At 36.5% G+C, this 23,730-nt stretch overlaps 2 protein-coding genes across 2 annotated transcripts in view; one reads left to right on the forward strand and one right to left on the reverse strand.

Annotated features, from left to right (window-relative positions):
• Positions 1-3,828, reverse strand: part of LOC124384578 (zinc finger protein 850-like) — a 1,373,244-nt gene extending 1,369,416 nt beyond the window's left edge. Inside the window, exons 1-6 of the mRNA XM_046847550.1 lie at positions 3,735-3,828; positions 1,324-1,434; positions 942-1,086; positions 845-876; positions 644-762; positions 455-573 (exon numbers count right to left, since the gene is read on the reverse strand). Coding sequence (XP_046703506.1) covers positions 455-573; positions 644-762; positions 845-876; positions 942-1,086; positions 1,324-1,434; positions 3,735-3,806 — 598 coding nt within the window. The 5' untranslated portion in view covers positions 3,807-3,828. The remainder of the gene's footprint in view (positions 1-454; positions 574-643; positions 763-844; positions 877-941; positions 1,087-1,323; positions 1,435-3,734) is intronic.
• Positions 1-23,730, forward strand: part of LOC124384657 (leucine-rich repeat flightless-interacting protein 1-like) — a 794,289-nt gene that overhangs the window by 681,253 nt on the left and 89,306 nt on the right. The gene's annotated exons all lie outside the window — the stretch shown is intronic.

The raw sequence follows: 23,730 nt of genomic DNA on the forward strand, positions 1-23,730 counted from the left end.
TTAATGACACGAGACTCATACAGTCCATTTAGAATAATCAACTTTCTTTATCTGTCATACTGATTTTGACATGTCTCAAACATTAATAAACACTCATATTAAGTGTTATTGTTTTCGTTGGTCTTTTGTGTTTGCTGCAGTAATTCATTAAAACTTTTGTTTTTCAGAATTGTGGTACTCATAAATACATAATGCCATAAAGTGTAGTTGTAGTGTAACTGTAGATGAACCAACAATGTTCTGATGGATTTGAAAGGTGTCCAGTTTGTTAGAGCTAATTAAAATTAACATTACAATTTAAAGTTCCCCCAATATTTAAAGTACAATTTCCCTTTACATCCCTTCAAATAAGAAATTTAAGAAAATGATTTGTTTTATGGTTGTATGTTAGAGCACTTGTGGTTCCTTAATGAGCGTTGATAAACATAGCTCCGTCCACAGTGTCCACAGAGGTACAGCTTCTGTCCTGTATGACTCTGCTGGTGGCTGAGGAGGGCACTCCGAGCACTAAAACTCTTCCCACACTGTTCACAGTGATACGGCTTCTCTCCTGTGTGGACACGGTGGTGTAATCTGAGATTATCCTGATGAGTAAAACTCTTCCACACTGTTCACAGTGATACGGCTTCTCCTGTGTGGATACGCTGGTGATTTGAGATGACCCTGTTGAGTAAAACTCTTCCCACACTGTTCACAGTGATACGGCTTCTGTCCTGTGTGGATACGCTGGTGTGATTTGAGATTACTCTGATGATTAAAACTCTTCCACACTGTTCACAGTAATAAGGCTTCTCTCCTGTGTGGATACACTGATGTGATTTGAGATGGCTCTGTTGAGTAAAACTCTTCCACACTGTTCACAGTGATACGGCTTCACTCCTGTGTGGATACGCTGATGTAATCTGAGATACTGTGAGTAAAACTCTTCCCACACTGATCACAGTGATGCTTCTCTCCTGTGTGGATACGCTGGTGTAATCTGAGACTACCCTGCTGAGTAAAACTCTTCCCACACTGTTCACAGTGATGCTTCTCTCCTGTGTGGATACGCTGGTGTGATTTGAGATTACTCTGATGATTAAAACTCTTCCACACTGTTCACAGTAATAAGGCTTCTCCTGTGTGGATACGCTGGTGATTTGAGATACTCTGAGTAAAACTCTTCCACACTGTTCACAGTGATATGGTTTCACTCCTGTGTGGATACGCTGGTGATTTGAGATTACTCTGATGATTAAAACTCTTCCCACACTGTTCACAGTGATATGGTTTCACTCTTGTGTGGATACGCTGGTGATTTGAGATTACTCTGATGATTAAAACTCTTCCACACTGTTCACAGTGATAAGGCTTCTCTCCTGTGTGGACACGTTGGTGTCTTTTCAGAACAGCAATTTTAGTAAAATTCTTCCCACAATCTGAGCAGTGGTGCATCTGGAAAACAATATAAAATGATTCAATATACTGTAATAATCTTAGATGTGGTCTTGCATGTTATCAGAAATGTCTGCTATAGTAATCTGATATGGTTTGAAACAAGTTAAATGAGAGATATTTTGAGGCCTTTTAGAAAACCTTTAACCTGTTGGGCCTCGACACAGATTTTGGGACTCACAGCTGAAATGCTCTACCTAACTTTAAATGTTAACAGTTCCTGATAAAAGTAGGACATATACAATTTAAATATCTTAAAAGAAGACACTTTGAGCTTTACTGTCCATTATTCACAGTTAATATTGCTCAAAAGATAATAAGTTATAGATGATTAAGTACTGTAAAAAATAAATCCTTTAATAAAATGTTTTATTCCTTCATATATAAATACATGAAATCAGTCCTGGAGAAATCCAGAAAAATAATGGGTTAAAGCCACATTTATCAAGATTTTATATTTTAAATTGAATGAAGATATCATAAAAAAGATTCCTACAAACATTTATCTGAGACTATGTCTGATCCTTTTCTTCCTTCCCCTGTTTGAGAGACACCTGTTAAACTCAGGTGATCATTCATACTCTATTAATACAGTCTGCATATTAATGAATTGCTGATCATTTAAGGCTTTTGTTATACATGTTTGGGGCTATTGATGTTGATTTGGCATTCATATTGCTGCCAGGTAGCCAGACAAGCTCTTGTTTTACAGCCATGGCCATTCATATTGATGTCTGGCCATTCAATCTCAACAATACACACACACACACACAGGTTTTGCATTTCTCTTATAAAACAAACAGGCAATAAAACCAATAAATTCGTATAAAACTATAAAGGGAGATATATTGTAACTTACAGATGTAAAATCACATCTCCATGCAGATCTCTGAGTCTCTGTTGTTACTCCGCCCCAAAAAATATTTTCCACATTGCTGCTTTTTTGCAAATCTCAGATAAAACAACTTTTTTGATTGTCCATTTTTTCCTTGTGTAAACAAAGTCCAGTTAGCCCAAGCTATAAACAGCTGTTTGTGTTGACCTGAGAGCTGCATCACTTCCTGGTTTGTCACTATGCACCTGCTACTTCTGGCAGTAAGAGTTTGTAAATTGTAATAAAACTAGGACTCATACACGTGGAGAATAAAATCCACACATATATCGTTAGAATCCTGCACTTATTGGCTACATTTGCCATCAATCATTTTGTTTCCATAATGCTACTGGCTGGAAAGAAAAGGTTTGAAATGAGGCATAAAAAACATGACGACACCTGCAGAGAGTAGAGACTACCCAAGATTCCATCGCTTTTAATTTTTTATTTTATTAATTTTTTTTTTTTTGTGGTATCAACCATTTTTAACACTATTTTCTACCAGCCATAGTTGGGACAGATGTCGATGTATTGAATTATAATAATGTAAGTAGTGCGGTTTTTTATGCATGTTGTTATTGTGTACTGCTCCATTAAAAAACAGAGATCTGAAATCTATTGATGAATATCAACACCTGAGAACAATTGGCAATTTGTGCGATCAGAAAGGTTAACTTTAATAGTATTCTTAAATCCCATATTTATGTCATCCATTATTGAAGTTGTGTAATGTTGTGAAACAACACACACACAAGAAAAAGTATTGAACACATGAAGACAGGGAGGTGCAAAAAGGAATGAAAAGCCAAGACAGCAGTAGATATCAATCAGTAATTAGAAAGCAATCCTGCCTATTGTCATTGTAAATTAACATCAGCTGCTTCAGTCCCAACTGATGGCCTGTATAAAGGTGTCCCATTACCTGTCACAGAAACATCTCATGATGGGTAAAAGTGAAGAGCTCTCTCAAGACCTTCACATCCTTACTGTTGCAAACATACTGATTGCATTGGTTACAGAAGGATTTTTAAACTTCTGAATGGTTTGATATCTTTGTATGTCTGGATTTCATGTCTGGTAGTTAATACTTCACTTTAAAACTAAACTTCCTCTGGGAGATCACTGGGATACGCATGTGAATATTTGATCTGTTAACTGGTTGCATGTGTAAAGCTGTTGGTATTAAACATTGTTTACTTTATCAACTGAGTAAAAGCTGAAGAACAGATCAAATAGGACAATTGATTAAAGATTTGGGAGAAATTTCATGTTTCCTTGTAAAGGATTTTTGAAATAAATAAAAACAGTAGTTTATTGTGATACATTTAAAGTTAAGGTATTTTTTTATGATTTAATTATAAAATACATTATGATGTATCTTTGCCCTGCAAACCACACTGAAAGTTGAGACATGAATAAATTGTACCTTTGATCCAGCAGCAGCAGCAGGAGTGTGTGGAGGTTCTTCTAAAGATCTCAGTCTGGACTCTGATTTCATGATCAGAGGTGTAAAGAATCAGGACACTGGAAGAGAAGTGGAGAAAACTCACGCGACCAACATTAACTTCAGACCGAGCGCGTGAAAGAAGTTTATAGGTACAAACACAGATCACAAAGCAGTGGGCATGGCCAACGGGCTTGAGTTCTAAATCTGCAAACATCATTGGCTCTGGGATCACTGGGATTTTCTGTCTCTCACTCTTACTGGTAGAACTGAAACAGGTGCTGAGTTTGGAGACTGCTTGAACCTCTTTTCTGGTTGATGGCTGGTGTGTGGAACCCACTTCTCCTCAGAAGATTCAACTAAATGACTGTTGGAGCTGCTATCATGGGCCCTCAACTGCTCAGTTGTATGATAAATAATGTTAGTTATATTAATAATAATAATAATAATAATAATAATAATAATAATAATAATAATAAATCTGATAATAATGTCAGCAACAGTGTAACAATAAATCAACAAATATTTTGTTTTGTTTAATGAAAAAAATGAAAAAATAGTGGTATTCATATAAATATAAATTATTTTACAGAAGTGAACACCAGACAAAATCTGAAATGAGGCCTGAAGTACACAATCAGTAGCTTGAGAAAAGCATCTGCTTAATCGAGGTACTTTCTTTTGATTACAGACGCAGACGTCATTGAACTGAAGTGAGAAATGTGACTAAATAAAACTAAATGTTATTTTTGTTTTTGATCCTCAACAGGAAAAACTCTTCAAACAGGAAAATGAGTTGAACAAAGGTAACACTGAAATCTCTCTGAGTTTCTGTAGATGTTGATGTAGAAGGTATTTGCTTTGACTGTAATAAATTGTTTGTCATTACAGAGAGAAAGTGCTCCTCCACGCAGACTGAGAACGAGCAGGAAGCTGACAAAGGTATTTAGATGTGACATGTTATAAACTATTTTCTAGAGGAGATACAGATTTATATAAACATGTGCTAAAGCTATTTGTACATTTCTCTCAAATGATCAGATGATCAGATTGAAAATTATATTCATTATGCAGAAATCAAACACGCAGCTTTGTTTTATTGTTTATTTTATTGTGCAGTTTTATTTTATATTCATACAGACCCAAAGCCCACAGCAAAGAGAACAGTTAACAACACAAAAAAGTACTTTATAAGTAATTGTGCTTTAATTGGTCTTTTTGACTGCACTATATATGGAATTAATGAAATATTTATATGTGTTATGTTTACATGAAAGAGTTGTGAATAGAAGAATAAATAAAAATGTAGCTTCTATGAGAAAAGTCAATTAAAATTATATGAAGAGGTTTAAGAAATGTGAGATGTTTATAAACCAAAATTGTGAAAATATATTCCCATAGATGTATGTTTTTTTCAAGTGTTGCTTTTGGTTCTATCAATGAAGTAAATGTTTGACTTTGACCTTGAAGTAGTTCACACATGTGTAGAGAGGAGGCAGATGGATAATCCTCTTAACGACTTCTTTTGTGTGTGTGTGCATTATGAGAGCACATTATCAGGTGATTACTGTGTTGATGATAGCTATTAGTGTGAAGGCAGTCTATATGAATAGAGTGTGAATGCTGGCTACATGTACTGTTTGTTTTAGGATCATTATTAGAGTCATCAGGATGTAAAGTTCTGACTATATCAGTGTTAATGCTACATTTCTCAAATTGTCAGGATTTACTGTAACTGGCATATACAGTTATTTTTCCTTTATTTTAATGAGGTAATTTGTATGTATTGTATTTTTGGTGCTCAAATTAAGTATTTATACATTGTGTAAAATGTATTTTATTGTTTTATAATTGAAAAACTATACAGTGGTTTTAATTAACAGTTTAGGCATAAATGTAAGTAGTGAAAAGGTCAATGTTATTAGGGGAAAACATTTTAAAACCCATTTTAAATTTTTATTGAATTTAAATGAGATGTATTTATTTTTTGTTTGTTTTGAAAAAGTTTTGTAAAATTGTTTTATATAATTAGATTAAAATATATTTACAATAATCTTTCCTTTAATGAACTGAAATATTTTAGTTTACAATTATATTTTCAAGTGGAATTGTAAAGATGTAGCATGATTTGTTTTTTATTTATTTATTTATTGTATATTTTTATTGTTATTTATAGTGTATTTTTTATTGTATTATTTTTGTATGAAATTGGGTAAAACATGGAAAGGAAAAATGTAAGGGAAAGTGTTGTTTCAATGTAGGGTCATGTATTGTGCTGTATGAGTTTGTGGTAATTATAGTTGCAGGTAACTGTTATTGTTTGTTTTATTATTTAGAGCAATATATATTACTGTGTTTGTAAAAAAAATATATTAAATATGAGTCAAAATTATTTTCAGTGAATATTTAATTATGTTTGAGAAATATATAGACAATATCAATAAGATTTAAAAAAAAAAAAAAAAAGGTAATATTTAACTTAAAGGGTTAATATTTTATATTGTATGTTGTGGACTACAGTGTGGCACTATAGAACTATTTCATTTTATGAATATTTTAAGTAAATAAATATCTGGATTGTCATTAAAAATATTTATTCAGGAAATCAAGTAATTGTGGAATAAAGTATAAATGTCAATATATAACATAAATGTATGAGGCCTACCTAAATATATATTGATTTATTGTTTGTTTTTGTTTTGTTTGTTTACTTGAGTATGTGAGCAGAAATGTATCAAAAAGAAACAAAAAGATAAAAAAAAACACAAGAGCTCTGATGAAACAACATCTTATTCCATATGGTAAAAAAAAAATGAAATAAACAAATAAATAAATAAAAGAAAGAGAAACACATGATAGATTTATTTAAGGTAAAGTTTCTAATAAGTTACAGAAGGCTGATCATAAAAAAGTGAAAGAAATATATAATAGCAGTTGTAGGCGGAGGAGGAGGAGGAGAAATATTTTGAGAAATAAGGATGTGGTGTGAATGTGGGTGTGGTGGGACCACCCACATTTTGATGATGTCATGCTGCTGTTAAAAGCAGGTTTCAGTACAGGTTGTTGGTACAGTTTTACACAGGTCATCTGTGAAAGAAGGCGATCTGAGACAAGTGTATTGAACTATTGTTTATTCTACTGCATTCATTTGTGACATTACAAGGAACAGCTTCAGTGTGGTAAGTGGTAAAGTGTTTGTTTTAAAAAGGCAAATAAAAAAAAGAATCACAAAGCCATGTTTTACAGTGTTGTGATTTATAAAAAATTATACACATTGTTGCTGAGTTTTTGTATCTAATGGTCAATTAGAGTTGTTTAAATGAAGTAGTAAAAAGTTTTTTGTAGACAGCTTGATTCATTCTAAGTGTTTTTGGAGGAGATAGTAGTGTTCATAGAAGTTAAGAAAAACACATGATGTTCATATGTAAATTTTCTTATTTTGATGAGTATTGTATATATGTTGTGGGGCAGATTTCTAGATAAATATAGTGTGAATATAATAGATATAAATATAAATGTAGATAAATATAGAAAAATATAGTATTGTAAGCATAATGTATAGACAGTGTGCCTGTTATAAAAAGCAATTATCAATGACAAGCTGAAATAAAAAAATAGATCTTAGGATGGGGGGTTATTATTTTTATCAGGTAAGAATCCATTCATTCTATTATGTTGTAGTGTGGAACATTTAATAGGTTGGGAAGTTTTGCAATTAAGACTCGTAATGACTTTGTGTTGTGTTTTGCAAGAAGTATTTAATATGTGCATGAGGTAGATTTAAAGTGTAGAAAATTGTTTGGGGTGCAGTCATTAGGTGAAGCAAGGTTCCTTTTTTCTCATTGTACATTAAAGTGATATGTGTTTTCTATATTCAATTTTAGTTGTTTTTTCAAATGCATTTGTTTAAACATTATTAAAGGAAAAGGGATAAATTGTGTCTTTTAACTTTCTGGATATGTGTAGCATAGGTATCTATAAAATACATATCATATTTTATATTATTACAAAAGCAATGTTTTAGGAATGCTGGAGTTAAAGTTATAAATATACTTTATGTCTGAAATAAAAGGGGTGTGACTTTGTGGTTAGGGGTGTATTTTAGGTGCGTGAGACTCTTTATTGTAATGGGCTTTCAGGGAGAAGTTTGTCATAGTGAACTGGTGGTGGCGCTGTTCAGTGCATTGTAGCTGCAGTAAAGCGTGCATCACAATACTGTAAAAGGTAAATATTTTGTGTCATGTTTAATGAGTGTAAAGGATTTGTTTTTTTTGTTGATTTTGTAGTGAGATATTTATAAATGCATTATATGTGTTTTGTTGTTGCAGGAAAATGGCATTTACAAGTCCGTCCAAAATTCCACGTATGGAAGGGGAAGAGTTTGTGTTATTAAGAGATCAGTTTTGCTCATTAGCAGTGAGTATTATGCTTAGAAAAATCACTGACTCAAATGTCACAATCATCTCCACTGTTTTGAGCGTGTTAAGCTCCAGGTTTTTATGACTGCACCATGTCTCTCAGGTCTTTCTTCACTGAAGCAGGGTCGTTGGCTGAAAACTGATTTTCTGTTTTTGATTGACTGCTACACCATGGAATCTGGAATATTTTTCAGACAACATTTTACTTTCACTCATTACATTTCTACACAAATATCTGTCATTTTTACTTCTTACATTTTCAAAACCGGTTTGTTACTTTGTTTTAATCCATTGATTTGGTTAAATGTCAATATTTTTTATTTTCACCGAGCAAACCATTTCCTGTCATTGTGCGTCTTTTTCAATCCACTGGTGTATAATGTCCTGCCTCTCACTCACCACAGATGTAGACTAGTTTACGAAGCTAAGAATCAGCAGGCAGAAAACAACAAGAAGTAAAGCTGTGCTTTTGTAAAATAAAGTAAACAGACAGGGGGCGCTCTCTGTGCGAAATGTGCGATTATGTTGAGATTAAATATTTAATTTGATTGACAGCCCTAATATTAATATGATGTGAGGTCCAGTTACCAACGTGACACTAAAACAGGTAGAAGTAGCAACTACTTTTAACTTAAGTACATGTCAGAGCCAAAACTTCTTTATACTTTTTTACTCAAGTGGAAGTTATCGATACTTTAACTTTTACCTGAGTATTTTAAAACACGAGTATCTGTACTTCTACTTAAGTAAAGGATGTGTGTACTTTTGCCACCTCTGGTACAGTATGAGGTAATGGTCTGTGATGTCATCACTCTGAGGTAAAATATCTATATCAGTGACGTCTGCTCCGTGGGATATTATTAAGTCTATTAAGGGTCCGTGGTGCCCCGGTGCCGGAGGGAACGATACCTGAGCGGGCCGTGTAGTAGGTGAGCTGGGCCAGAGCAGAGAGACAAGCGGAGTTGAGGTGCTGGGAGCATTAGTTTCAAGAATTTACCTGGGACGAGTGAGCATCCGTCCGTAATGTTTCCAGCACCTCTTTCCACTCTCGCAGCTGTCTTTGCATGTAGATCGCAAATCTGTTTCTCCAAAGCCTCCAGCTCCAACTCCACCGTTTACAACTCAAAGGAGTCCTCACCTGTGCTCAAAGCCAGACACACAACCGACATAGTGCTTATAATCACGAACAGATTTAAGAAAAAATGTGAGGCAATGAATGTAGTCAACACTAGTGGTAGTTGAGTTAACGAGCTACAGGCACAAGTCAGGAAGATAAAAAACAATTCAGGTTGATTTAAAGAGGAAAAAGAGATTTATTAATAGTAAAGTTTAGTTTAAAAATGCCAACAGAAATACAAACACGGAACTCACGGCAAACAAGTCAAACACAGGAAGATACATCACAGGAAAGTGAATAAAGCCTGAACACGTTTCTTCATGCCAGTTTTGTTATGAACATCATTATAGTTAGGACTGAAAACGAGGACATAAAGAGAGTGTAATGGCTGCATTTCCAGACTTATTGAAGGAAAATATGTACACTGGAGATCAAAATTAGAGAACAATTTATAAACAATTGAACAATTCTGAAATAATGTCATCTTCACTGCTCAACAGTTGAAGGAGTTTTGTCCTGTCGATACCATGCTACCAGAACACCTTTTCCACAAAATAACTAAGGCATTTAAAAAAAACATTATTTTGCAGAAAACTCACCGATCAAAATTAGAGAACACTTTCAGATACCTCCCAGTTATTTGTGTAATCTGGCACCTGGTGCTAATTTCCTTGATTATCTGTCAACCCCTATTTAACTGGCAGCCTAACTTCCAGTTTCACTGACTCTGCAAGATGGTGGGCCGTTCTAAAGTGACTGAACAGCAGGTTGTCCAGATGAAGGCCAAAGGGATGATCCTATCAGCCATAGCAAGACAAGTTGGTCATTCCAAATATGTGATTTCAAGAATATTGAATCTTTACAACATCACAAACTCATTCAAGTCTGCCAAGAAGGCTGGTCGTCCACGGAAGACAAATACAAGAGAGGACAGGATACTGGAGGATCTCAATGGGCAATCGTTTCCACACTGCAGCTGGAATTGCTCACCAGTTCAGCGCTGAACAGGGTAAGGATCTGTCTCGTCATACAGTGTCTCGACGTTTAAGAGCATTAGGACTGAAAGCCCACTCTGTACAGTACAAACCCAAATAACCTGCAGGATTTCATCTTCATGATCACAACACTTCAAACAAAACATCTACAGTACATACAGGATTCAGGGCCATTTTTCGATATTTATATATATGTAATTTTGTATTATTTATATTAGGAGTCTTTAATGCATATGTTTAGAAAATGACCATGTTACTGTATAAACAATGATACTAATTGTGTTCATGTATTGTGTGTGTGTGTGTGTGTGTGTGTGTGTGTGTGTGTGTGTAATTATTTGTACAAAGATTTCCGTCTCATCACTTTCATTATTTTAGATCAAACATGTGCACTACTACTATCAGGTCAAATACAATGTCCTCAAAGGAAAAAACACCAAAAACATAGTGTCCAAAAACTTATGACCACCAGGCTGAAATAGTCCACGCAGAAACAAAACAGAGTAAGAACAGGAGCTTTGAGGGTTGGGATTTGGACTGTAGTTTATGTTAACAGTCTGCTACACTGACTCAGGACTACAGTTTGTATCTGATCATCACTTCACCTCAACATCATTTAGCTGTAATAAATGGACATTCAGTGAAACCCAGATGAGGACGGGTTCCTCTTGAGTCTGGTTCCTCTCAAGGTTTCTTCCTTATGCCGTCTCGGGAGTTTTTTCGCCACAGTCGGCACCGGCTTGTTCATCAGAGACAAACTTACACATAAACATCTCATTTATTTTTATCACCACATTATCTGTGTAAAGCTGCTTCGAAACAATGTTCATTGTTAAAACGCAATACAAATAAAATGTATTGAAAATCTGGTTTTGTTGAAATAACAGGTTAACAGATGATAACTGGATAAATAACTAATGAATAAAAGCTCCATCCAGCCAATTAACATGCAAACTGCAGAAACATTTATATAAACAGAATGTAGAATCACTGAAAGCATTTTAAATGAGATTCATGTGTCTGTTTTGTGTACATACAGGATTCAGGGCCATTTTTCTAGATTGATATTTGAAGGTAATTTTGTATTAAAATAATATTTTGCAGTGTGTTTGTGCTTTAAGTGCTTTGGGACTCAAGTCTCCAGCTGGTCATGTGACCAGAGTGATGTGTACAGAATCGATTTTATGATGTCATAAAGCAAATTTGAGTATCTCATTGACAACCACCAAACAAACAAACAGCAGCAAGAAGCAGCAGCGATTAGCAGCAAGCAAGAAAAATTTTGAAGATTTTCAAAATTTGATGGAAATTTTGCCAAAAAGATTTATGGCTCCATAAATTAATAAATAGAAACATTAAGATTTATAATCAAATCGAATCCACATGTCAAGATGTGATCATAACCTAATAAAAATAAAAGCTGATTCTTTTATGTAAAACACTATTTGTCAACAAACATTAGGGACCTTTGGGTCTTCAATATCACGGTTTACATCAAATGTTAGGATCTTTTTAGAAATATTTTCCAAACATTGGAGCATTAATTGTTTTTGTAATTAATCCAACATGCTTTTTATTATTAAACTTCTCTCTGGACACGCACTGTTGGTGTGTCTCTGTTTATTCAGGTCTGTGCGGCAGTAATGGCGAGTCGAGGCGAGAGCAAGACGAGTTTCTCAAAGTGGAAATATGCTCATTATTTTACTTTAGTTAAGCATAAAGACAAAAACTAAACTTTTTAGTCTAATGTAAGCTGTGTCTTTCTGGTTTGAAGCTCGTATCTACTGCGATAGCAACACCTCCAGAAACTCCATGCCTGAGGAGCTAGAAGCTAGAAGCTAACCCGGTGTTCTGTTCTACATTGTTGATAGTTTTCATACTTCAGCTGTGAAAGGAACATTTTTAAGAGCTCAACACAACAGCTTTTATGATGCAGAAGCCACTTTAGTTTTTTTTAAGTCAGTTTTGTGTTTGTAGACCATAACGCATAAAAGGGCATTATTGGGAACATTAAAGAAGGTCCTTTAAAAAGTAATCAAAAAGTTACTTTTAACAGTAACACATTACTTTTTGGTGTAAATAATCAACAAAGTAATTGAGTTACTTTTTGAATAAAGTAACGAGTAACTGTAACTAGTTACTATTTTTTAGTAACCAGCACAACACTGGTGATAAGTATAGTATATTTAATCAAACTCATGTAACCTATTTACTCCAAGTATAATTAAATAATAATAATCAGTTAGTAATAAATAGAGTAGAATAGGGTCTGACTAATGTTATGAGTGTGTAGGAGAAACAAAAACAAGGCAGACTTAAGCATGTTTATTGGGAAAGAAGAGTTTGTGGGCCATTGCTGCTGCAGAAGACATGGGTGAGCAATCAGGATCAGACTCAGGGGAAGATATGGGAGGATAATAATAATAATCAGGTGAGAGAACGGGGGAAGTAGGAGAATAATCAGTAGGGGACCAACATGAAGGATAAGGAGGAGATGGTAGAGTTGATGCAGGAATGCGGGAGTCGTCATAGTCTTCATTGTTGGTCTGTGTCACCTGATGATAAACAGCAGGAAGGTCAGACGAGGTCTGTGTGCCCATATCACGTGTAAAAGTATTCTCCACGATGCGGGGAGGCAGACAGGGGTTCTCTGGAACAGCTGGAGTAGAGAAATGTTTAATAAATGGAGCAATCTCAGTGGTGAGGGAGAAGAGCTGAAATTGACGATACTGTCGGAGGAGAACGCTCCTAAGAGCTGTCCCAGAACTTCTGTGAGATGGAGCTGAATAAAAGAAACCAACAGAGATACGATGTAAAAGGGTGAAATCACAATGACTAACTGAATATTTTTTATTCCTTTAAAATAAATAAATATCTTAAATATAGTGTGTGTTTTGTTTCTATTGTTAAATTATTACTGGACTTCATTTAAATTTAACTAAGAATTAAAATCCACATGATAAAATGTTGAGAAAACGGGACAAAAGTAAATGATAATAAAATAAAGGTTTTGTTTAAACCCAATTTTACATGAACAGAAGTTAAAGTAATAAAATAAACAGTTATTGAACAGTATTCACAGCATCAGTTTAAATATTAAATCACAATAACACAGAGATTAAATCAGTTTACAATACATGAGTTCTTCATGGGTTCATCTGGTGCACACAATACTATAAAGTTTAGTTCCAATGCAGCCTCATAACATCATAGTTCAAGTATAACTTTTGACAACCGCAGTTAGTAGAAAAACATAAAAAAAAAACCTATTTATTTTATTAATTTTAATAATTCAGTCCATTCAGTTTGGTCAATTCAGTTCGAAAAGATTAGACTCGATGATTTCGACTCCTTAGATTCAGTTCAAGTGACTCGTTCAAGAGTTCAGTTTGATCACTTCTTGTCAAAACAATGAGGTCGACCGAGACTGAATCCATAGATAGTTTAAGAAATTTCCTTTCAGCAGTCTCTCAAAAAGAAACCAGCAGGTGGTCAGAATGTTCCTACTCTGTTCCTGGGTTAGTTTCAGGGGTTCACCTCAGTCAGCTTCATCTGGTCATTTATGATTCTACAACATTCATATAGTCACTCGGGTCAACTTCCAGATTGTGTGTAATCTTCCCTCTGTAATCTGTACATGCGCAGAGTGTGTGTGTGTGTGTGTGTGTGTGTGTGTATGTGTGTGTGTGTGTGAGAGAGAGAGAGAGAGAGAGAGAGAGAGAAATAAAGTGAGTGACATGATGATGTCACCGGCAGAGGGCGGGGCATCTAGGTGTGATGTAACAGTGTGACACGTCTATATAAATCAGAGCGTGCTTTTGTTTCTCATTTGTGAATTTAGCAATTGTAAGTAAAGAGACACTAAAATTGACAACCACCAAACAAACCAACAGCAGCAACGAGCAGCAGCGATTAGCAGCAACTAAAAAAACATTACAAATCCTCTTCTATTGAACATTTCTTTATACAGGTACCTGGTAAGTCGTCTAAATAATTATGGTAGAATATTGTAAATTATTTAGTAGAAGACTCGAAAAGTACAAAGTCATTATTTAGCGACATTAGCATGGGTTACTAGCCGGCTAGCTAAGCTTAGCTTTTATAGTTTAGCTTTTTATATTAATCCAACAAATGTACCAAATAATTACTATAGAATATATTAGACACAATGAAGTAGCTTAATTTAATCTATTTATCCCATATTTTAATTAAACTCATGTAACCTGTTTCCTCCAAGTATAATTAACATAATATACTAATAAATAGAGTAGAATAGGGTCAGACTGGGACTACAATTTTAATAATCCTTGCAGCCGTGGCATGTTTTATCTGTTGTGGAATTCCTTGTCATTGTTTAGACAATACGTACAGCTCCCAGTGTATAAAATTACAGGTGAAGAGTCTTCTACAGAAAACATCTCCACAGATATGGATCAAAACATCTATGTGGATTTGGATGGAGGGATTATAACTCTTTCTATGCTTCAATTCTGATTCTTTGATAATATTGTATATAAATCATGTTGTTGTTGTGTGTATTTTATGCTGTGTGCAGGAACAACAGCTGGTGAACATAGGAGGCCTTTGCAAGTTATGCGTCTGCATCAAGGCACGTGTGCGTACATCGAAGCATGTGCTGAGGGGTATCGCTTCAACTTTGTCACCTTTAGAGCTCCCTGCGATGCTTGTTTTTGCCTTCTTCTTTAAAAGCATTGCCTGTGGTGCCTGGAGCAGCCCACCTGTCCTTTAGGTAAACGGTGCCATAATTTACCCCGTAAATGGTTCAGGTTTCCTCCAGAAAAGGACGAATTTGTTTGGGAAACTGATGAGGACCGGTTCAGACCGGTGATCGACATTCTGCACCACGCTGACATGTTCTCCCCAGATGGAATGTGGCTAGATTCCATCCAGAACTTTGTCTATGATCTTCCTGCAGGACTTCAGCTGATCACCCGTATCTATCATGTGCATAGGGCTATTACCCTTGCCCAATCATTTGGAGTTCCTGCCAGCTCGCTGGGTGCTCCGAGAACTCACAGTTTTCTGTTCACGGACTTCGTCATGCAAAGCACCTTTGTAACGTACTACACCATCACCTTCTGTGGCTCAATCGAACAGACTCAATGGTATTCTCATTGAGACGTCACGATGGTGATTTGAGGATTCACAATGCGGTGTGGTCTGCACTGCAGTCTCACAGTTCTATATCTGCTCCCCTGCCGCACTGGATCAGACGACTATCACCCATTCCAGTAAAAAAAAAAAACAACGAGAGAAAAAAAGTCTGGACATCAAGTTCACTTTGTAAAATTTGAATGAAATGTTTCAAAATACACGTTTATTGTGTAAGTTGTAATTATTACAATAAACTGTATTTAAATGGGTTGTGTTGTGGAAGGAGTTAATAGAATCTCTGGTATTTAAGTCAAAGAATAATACGAAATCCATATGATACACAGTCATACACCTAATGCTAATTACAAATGCTAAATTGAAAATCTTTCTTTTTGGATAAATCTTTGCTTGATTTGCGTTAGAGGACGGCTTAAAGACCAGACAGAATCCTCTGCCAGCTGGTCAGTTTAATTTCACCGTCCGTGTTCTGTTTTGGCTAACAGTTTTGGCTAACGTTAATGCTAAACACGTGATTATTGATCATCCAGCTACACAGAGCACTACTTGAAATTGATCTACCTGAGTGAAGACCCTTTCACAAAGGAAAGTCGTCACTATTGTAAGTTAGTATTAAAAATAGTGGGGAAAACAGCATTTCACATTTCAGTAAGTTTTTGGGTATTCTTAACCTTGTTAACCCTGTGGTTATTTCTGATCTTAGGCGTACAACAGAACATGCTTCACATAACATCCAGTCTAAAACACAGAAAATATATCATCATGTTGAATTATCAGCAAATGTCTAGTATTTCAGGAGCTTTTTAGCATAGCTCTTTTAGCACCATTTAAATAGTTAAAACCATAGCGTGGTTGTGATCTCTCTGCTTCACACAAAAGTGGTCGTAACACTTTAAGAAGAGAGACAAAAGCTGAGTCCCATGTGCTAGGTAAGTTTTAAATAAAAACACAATGAAAATACAGTTGTGTTCAAAATTATTCAACCCCAATGCTGTAAATGGTTTTAGGTAATTTAGTGTACATTTGTAATTGTATTCAGAATGAAATCCTACAAGGACTTCTTAAAGAACCATATGCAACTAAAATGACATCAATTATTTTGTAATACAGTAGTAAATGTTTCTTTTGTGAATTCTTCATTGACATAATTATTCAACCCCTTAAAGACTACCACTCTGAAGAACAGAGGTTCAATGAAGTGTTTTCAATCAGGTATTGAAAACACCTGTGGATATCAGAGCAGCAATAAAGCCTAATAAGCACCAATTAGGCAGCTTTAAAATGACTGTGATACTCAGCTCCTTCTAGACATTTACTGGTGTGGTTACAAACATGGTGAGGTCAAGAGAATGGTCCAGAAAGACAAGAGAACAGGTGATTACTCTTCACAGGAAGGGCAATGGCTATAAGAAGATTGCAAAGATGTTAAACATACCAAGAGACACCATAGGAAGCATCATTCGCAAATTCAAGGCAAAGCACTGTTGAACGCTACCTGGTCGTGGCAGAAAGAAGATGCTGACTTCGACAGCTGTGCGCTACCTGAAGCGTAGAGTGGAGAAAAGTCCTGTGTGACTGCTGAGGAACTGAGAAAAGATTTGTCAGATGTGGGTACTGAAGTTGCTCAGACAATCGTACCCTGCATAATGAAGGCCTCCATGCCAGAACTCCCAGGCGCACCCCTTGCTGTCCCAAAGAATAAGAAGAGTCGACTGCAGTATGCCAAAGTCATGTGGACAAACCACAGAAGTTTTGGGATAGTGTTCTGTGGACTGATGAAACAAAATTAGAACTGTTTGGGCCCATCGATCAACGCTGTTTTAGGAAGAACAAGGCCTATGAAGAAAAGAACACCTTGCCTACTGTGAAGCATGGCGGGGGTCAATCATGCTTTGGGGCTGTTTGCACTGCAGGTACTGGGAAGCTTCAGCGTGTGCAAGGTACCATGAATTCTCTTCAGTACCAGGAGATATTGGATGACAATGTGATGTCCGTCACAAACCTGAGGCTTGAAAGACGTTGGACCTTTCAACAGGACAATGATCCCAAGCATACCTCCAAGTCCACTAGAGCATGGTTGCAGATTAAAGGCTGGAACATTTTGAAGTACATCGATCAGACTTAAATCGATTGAGAACCTCTGGTGGGACTTAAAGAAAGCAGTTGCAGGGCAAGCCTAGAATGTGACTGAACTGGAGCTTTTGCCCATGATGAATGGGCGAAGATACCTGTAGATCGCTGCAAGACACTTGTGTCAAGCTATGCTTCACGTTTAAAAGCTGTTATAACTGTAAAAGGATGTTGTACTAAGTACTAAGATTGAATGTCACTTGGGGGTTGAATAAAACTGAGCTCAGAAAAGACATTTGTGGTTATTTCATTATAAATATTATGTTATATTTGTCTGACCTACACGTGCCTTTTGATTTAATTGTAAGCAGGATGACTGAATGATCATAATCAATGTCAAACCGAACAAAACAATCAATTTCAGTGGGGGTTTGAATAATTTTGAACACAACTGTAAATATAAAGTAACCGTATCCTAGCGGGAAAGAAATTCCACCATTAGGGTCCCTTAACTGGTTCCATTGTGTAGTGGTTAACACGATTTTTCAAAGCCCTTTTTCTCACTCTGGATGTATACAGTTCTTGAAAAGTGGACATAAGGACCGATAACCATTGCAGCCGTCTAAACTGTCCTCTGTAGTCCTCTGATGTCTGATTTTACAGCTGAGCAGAACCAGACAGTTATTAAAGCAATTCCTTTTAAACTTTCTAAGCTGGTGAAGGAAGTACATCCTCTGTTAAGCCTTTTTAACAATGGAGTCGATGTGATTGTCCCATTACATGCCCTGAGAGATGGTGGTGCCCAGGAACCTGAATGACTCCACTGCTGCCATAGTGCTGTTCATGATGGTGAGTGAGGGGAGAGCAGGGGGGGTTCACCTAAAATCCACAATCATCTCCACTGTTTTGAGTGTGTTAAGCTCCAGGTTTTTATGACTGCACCATGTCTCTCAGGTCTTTCTTCACTAAAGCAGGGTCGTTGGCTGAAAACTGATTTTCCAGCTTTTTAGAGTAGCTCCTCTCAGCCACTCTATGAAGATCAATGATGAGGATTAATCTTCCTCATATTAATGAATTAATCATGTACTACTGTATTTGAAAATAACTTAACTGAGAATAGAAAACTGAGGGTACATTGAGTTTCCCAAAACTGGGAAAACATGTTACCTGAATCATTATTTATGCTTATTTATGCTGTGCAGGTAATTGTGTGGATCCATAGGTTAGTGGTCATCACATCTGCTTTACTTGCAGAAGGTTCTGGGTTCAACTCCCAGTGGGACCATGCAGGTTTTAAACATGAATAAGGTTTATATATTACAAATTGTTACTCAATCCTAAAAATAAATAAACAGCATGTTTCTGCATTGTGCTTGTATCAGTAATGGAGAAAAAACATTCCAAAATGGCTCAAGAGCATGTCTCCACTGTGGGTCAAACCCAAGACCTTCTGCATGTAAAACAGACATGATGACCACTACACTCCAGTATTAACAATCAATGACTGTTTCCTCCAATGTTATAAATCACTATATACTGCTCCTTTATCTGCTGACACTTCAACATTAGAGGCCTTTTCAAAATGTATGTATTCCTACAATAAGTGTAGGTACAGCATTACAATTGGATGAGTTTATATCTGATACAGAAATAGCCTTAGCAAGTCTGCCTTCTGGTAAATCACCTGGACCAGGATACAAAATCTTAGCAAAACTCTGACCTGCCGTCTGGAGAAAGTTCTGCCTTGTGTTATTTCACCTGAACAAACAGTCTTCATCAAGAACAGATACTCTTCTTGTAATATTATGTTGAATGTTATATATAACCCATCTCTATCTGACACTTCTTTACGCAGAAGGTTGAGGAGCAGAAGGTGGAGGAGCAGAAGGTGGAGGAGCAGAAGGTTGAGGAGCAGAAGGTGGAGGAGCAGAAGGTGGAGGATCAAAAAGAACAGGCTGAAGTCCTTTGGACTTTTGGAGACTTTAGAGAATGTGAGAAAATGTATAACTGTGTGTAGATAATCAGGTAAAATATTATTTATGAGTCTGACTTTGTTGAAGGTGTTTATGTCTCACCATAAATCTGATTATCACGAATCACACAGCACAACTTACTCAAAAGTCTAATGCTGAATGTTTCCTGTTTTTTTTTTAACCTAAAGAAATGTAAATAAAGTGATGAACACACTGGATGTTGTTGTTCTGTAGACAGTCACACTGCTGCTGAGAAATCTGTACTGTACTGTGGATGACGGACGTGTACGAAGCGTTCCTGAGATTTGGGACTGTCCTCACTGCACACGTCATTTATAACTACTGATCCTTACATTTTCCTTCTTTCTCAGTAACTTGGGGTTTCCTCCCTGTACTCAGCTGGAGTATTTTCTGAATATGGAGAGCTCTGATATTGTGAACCTCTAACACGTTTGATGTGCACTCTTTGCTTTGTGTTTCTGCTCGCTGTCCCGTACAGGTCATGATGGAGACAGACGCTCAAAAGGCTTCGGGTATGTGACGTTTTCATCTCCTGATGAGGCTCGAGTAGACATCATGGAGATGAACGGCAGGGTGCTTGGCAGCAAGACTGTGTACTTAAGTCCCTCTCAGACCACCCAGGGACGAAGTCATGGCATGAAGGTAGAAACCATCTCACCTTCAAAACCCTGCCCAGACCCAAGACCCAACGCCAACAAGAACATCCATCCACAGAGTGAGTCAAAGCCGTCCGATTAGTTTTGTGTTAAGTGCAGTTAAAGATTCAAAACAGAAGAGAACTATTCATGTTAGCAAAATGTACCTTCTGATTGGATGCTAACATGAGATGATTGTCTGCATCTACAGATGTTCCAGTTGCAGATCCTGGAAAAGAAAACCAGCAGCAGTGGAACAGGCGATTCACACCACAGCCTCTCAGACTGGACACACAGGAACTATTCTGATTCTATTTCCAGTGTGTTTTATAGAGACCTTCATGATCTGGAGCAGGTTTTGGTCACAGCTGTGTTTGGTCACATGTAATAATTGGTTTAATACTGAGTGATTGATCAGTGTGTATTATTAAAGTCAGCAATGCAAACACACACATGCACTCAAACATTGGATGCTGAATTTGTTCTGTTTTCTGTAGGAATTAGGATTAGATCCTATATTATACCAGAACCAGTGTACACTTGCAGCAAGTTTCTGCTCTCAGAAAATGACCTTTAAATAAAAGTGCTTCATTGTTCATTCACCAGTGAGACCAGAGCGTTGATGATAAAAGAACACAGCTGTTCTGTTTATATTATAGGATACAGACAGTGCTTGTTATTTCTCATGGTTTTCTACATGAGAGTGATGTAAAGCTCATGTTTTTGCTTTCTGTATCTCCTCACTCACTTCTACAGGTGGTAATGCACAATGGACGGTCCAAAGGCTTTGGATTTGTCTGATATTCCTCTATGGATGAAGACACTAATGCCATCAGAGAGTTGAATGGAAAGCTGGTGAGCAGGAGGTCACTGTATCACTATGGCTGAGCAGTGGACAGAGAGCAGCCACACCAAGCCCTACCTCCATCCATCCAGGAACATGCAGTGGTTCCATCTACAGCGTAAGTCATACTGTCCTCATAATGTCCTACAAAACTTTACTAAACACACACACTGTGTACCGGTCAAACACACACATTATGTAAGTAACACATCTCTGTTTTTCTCTTTCAGGTCATCGTTGTCGTCTGCTCCACTGAATTCATCATTTTATTTATTTTGCTTTTATTAATTATTTCTTTCTCTTTTTTACAGAAATAGTTTTATTACTGTAAATAAATATGTAAATAATTAACAGTAATGAAGGTGTTTCATTATTGATCATTCATAAAATTCCCTCTTAATACATGAGAACTTTCATTAGAACTGAAAGAGACGGTGCTGTGAAAAGAGAACAGTAATAACAGAGTTGTGTTCGTGAAAACCCTGGAAACAGATCATGTAAATACACTACTCTGACGCTGACACCATTTATTTAATGGATGAATAACATTGATCTGAAATAAATTCAAATATTTAAGCTGTAATACTGCACTGTATTTAACTTATTATTATTATTATTATTATTATTATTATTATTATTATTATTATTATATATTGTTATAATTTTAAATGTATTGATAGATTTTATTTAGAAACTTTATATTTTGATGTTTTATTTCAGTTAATACATTTTTATTGTATTTAATTTGTGTCGGTTTATGTTCTAATCTCTAATATACACTAAAAGCCTTTATATTTATAAATGTGTATTTAAATCACACATATTAAAAAATTATTAATATGTAAAAAGATCTAAAATCTACCAAAACATTTATGACGTCATCAGAGCTCCACTACTTCTAATTACCTGCTGTGACAGTGAGCTCTAATACACATCACACTGCCACCTACTGGTCATTTATGATTCTGCCACATTTAGAGTCACTCCGTCAACTTCCGGTTCTCAATTTGGATTCACTCGCTTTATACACAGTTTACAGCCGTTTTTATCTTATTTATGACTGTAATATCGCTCTTCTCTCAGGAACAACAGAAAAGCTGTAAAGACATAATATTTTATCCGCTCCTTACCTCTGTAATGTGCGCATGCGCATAGTGTCTGGTTAAAAGAGACCGGGTTACGTCACAGACGGAGGGCGGGGCATCTCCCTGTGACGTCACAGTAAGGTAACGTCTATAATTGGAAACGCGTCTCTGTTTCTCTCATTTCCGAGATTTTTGCTTGTGAGTAAAGAGGCATAAACATGGAGCTCTTCAGAAGGTTGAGAGAGTTTTTTCAAACCAGAAGATCGAAGAAAACTAAGCAGATTGCTGAAATGAAGGAGAAGCTGGAGCACATGGAGAAAGTAGAGAAAGACTTGGATGCATTTTCTCTTCTAATGATAGAGAAGATAACAGAAGAGAAAGAAGAGAAAGAGATTCTGCTACAGACGGTGCAAAAGCTGGAGGCTACTTTGGCTTCTGAGCGAAAGCAGCAGGAACAGGACATAACTGAGAGAAGCCAGAGCTGGGCGAGAGAACAAAAACAACTGGAGGAACGTGTTGCTCAGCTTGAGTTTATTTTGGAGCAGACCACCATGAAGCTACAGTCTTCCTTGAAAATCAACGAGGAACTGGAGAAAACTGTAGAATGTGAGAGAGAGAGCTGGACAAGAGAACAAACGAAAGTGGAGATACATGTTGCTCAGCTTGAGGTCACTTTGGATCAGACCACCATGGAGCTCCAGTCTTCCTGAAAATCCATGAGGAACTGGAGAAAACTGTAGAATGTGAGAGAGAGAGCTGGACAAGAGAACAAAAGAAAGTGGAGGAACATGTTGCTCAGCTTGAGGTCACTTTGGAACAGACCACCATGGAGCTCCAGGATACTCAGAATCACTGTGAGAAAATAAAAATAGTGCAGAGCAGGAGAGAGATCATTTGATCAGAGAGAAAGAGCGACTGGAGGAACGTGTTGCTCAGTTTGAGCCACGTTGGATTTTGAGGAAAACAAGAGGACGAAGAGAGAAAACTAAACTTGACATAGAGGAGAGGAACAACTTACAGCTTCAGACCAACAGGGGGCTCCAGGATACCCAGAATCTCTGTGAGGAAGAAAAGAAGACTTCAGAGAATAAAACAGATCATTATATGAGAGTCCGAGAGCGATGGGAGGAAATTGTTGCTCAGCTGAGACAAGAAAACATTCAAAAGAAAAGGAGAAATAGAAAAAGAAGAAGACAAGAGAAACAGAGAGTCTGAACATGCCTTTTCCTCTTTCTGTTTCTCTTATGGCTATTTATGATAGTTTTACACTTATAGTCAATAGTATAAAGCTGAGTGTAAAGCTATTGTATCTTGTAGATCGTCTCGTCTTTTGATCATTTTTTATTTCTGTCTTGTCAAAACTTTTTAATCTTTTTAAATCTTGATTTTAATCTTTTACTACAAAGAGTCACAATAAACACTAATAACAACCATTATTTTTGTCTTCCTTACAAATGGTGTATGACCTCCTCATGGATTCTTCCACTTAGTTTATATTCCTCTTGTGGGGCAGGGGGCTGTGGCTCGGGGTCATAATGCTGAGGGGGAGGGAGGTCAGGAGGGAGAGGGAAACTGGTCCTCAGTGCCACATTGTGCAAAACACCACACACCCTGATAATCTTACACACTTTTTCCGGGTGGTATAAAAGTCTTCCACCTGAGACATCCAGAGCTCCACATCTGCATT

The sequence above is a fragment of the Silurus meridionalis genome, chromosome 4 (assembly GCF_014805685.1).
Source record: "Silurus meridionalis isolate SWU-2019-XX chromosome 4, ASM1480568v1, whole genome shotgun sequence".
In the NCBI taxonomy this organism is placed as follows: Eukaryota; Metazoa; Chordata; class Actinopteri; order Siluriformes; family Siluridae; genus Silurus; species Silurus meridionalis.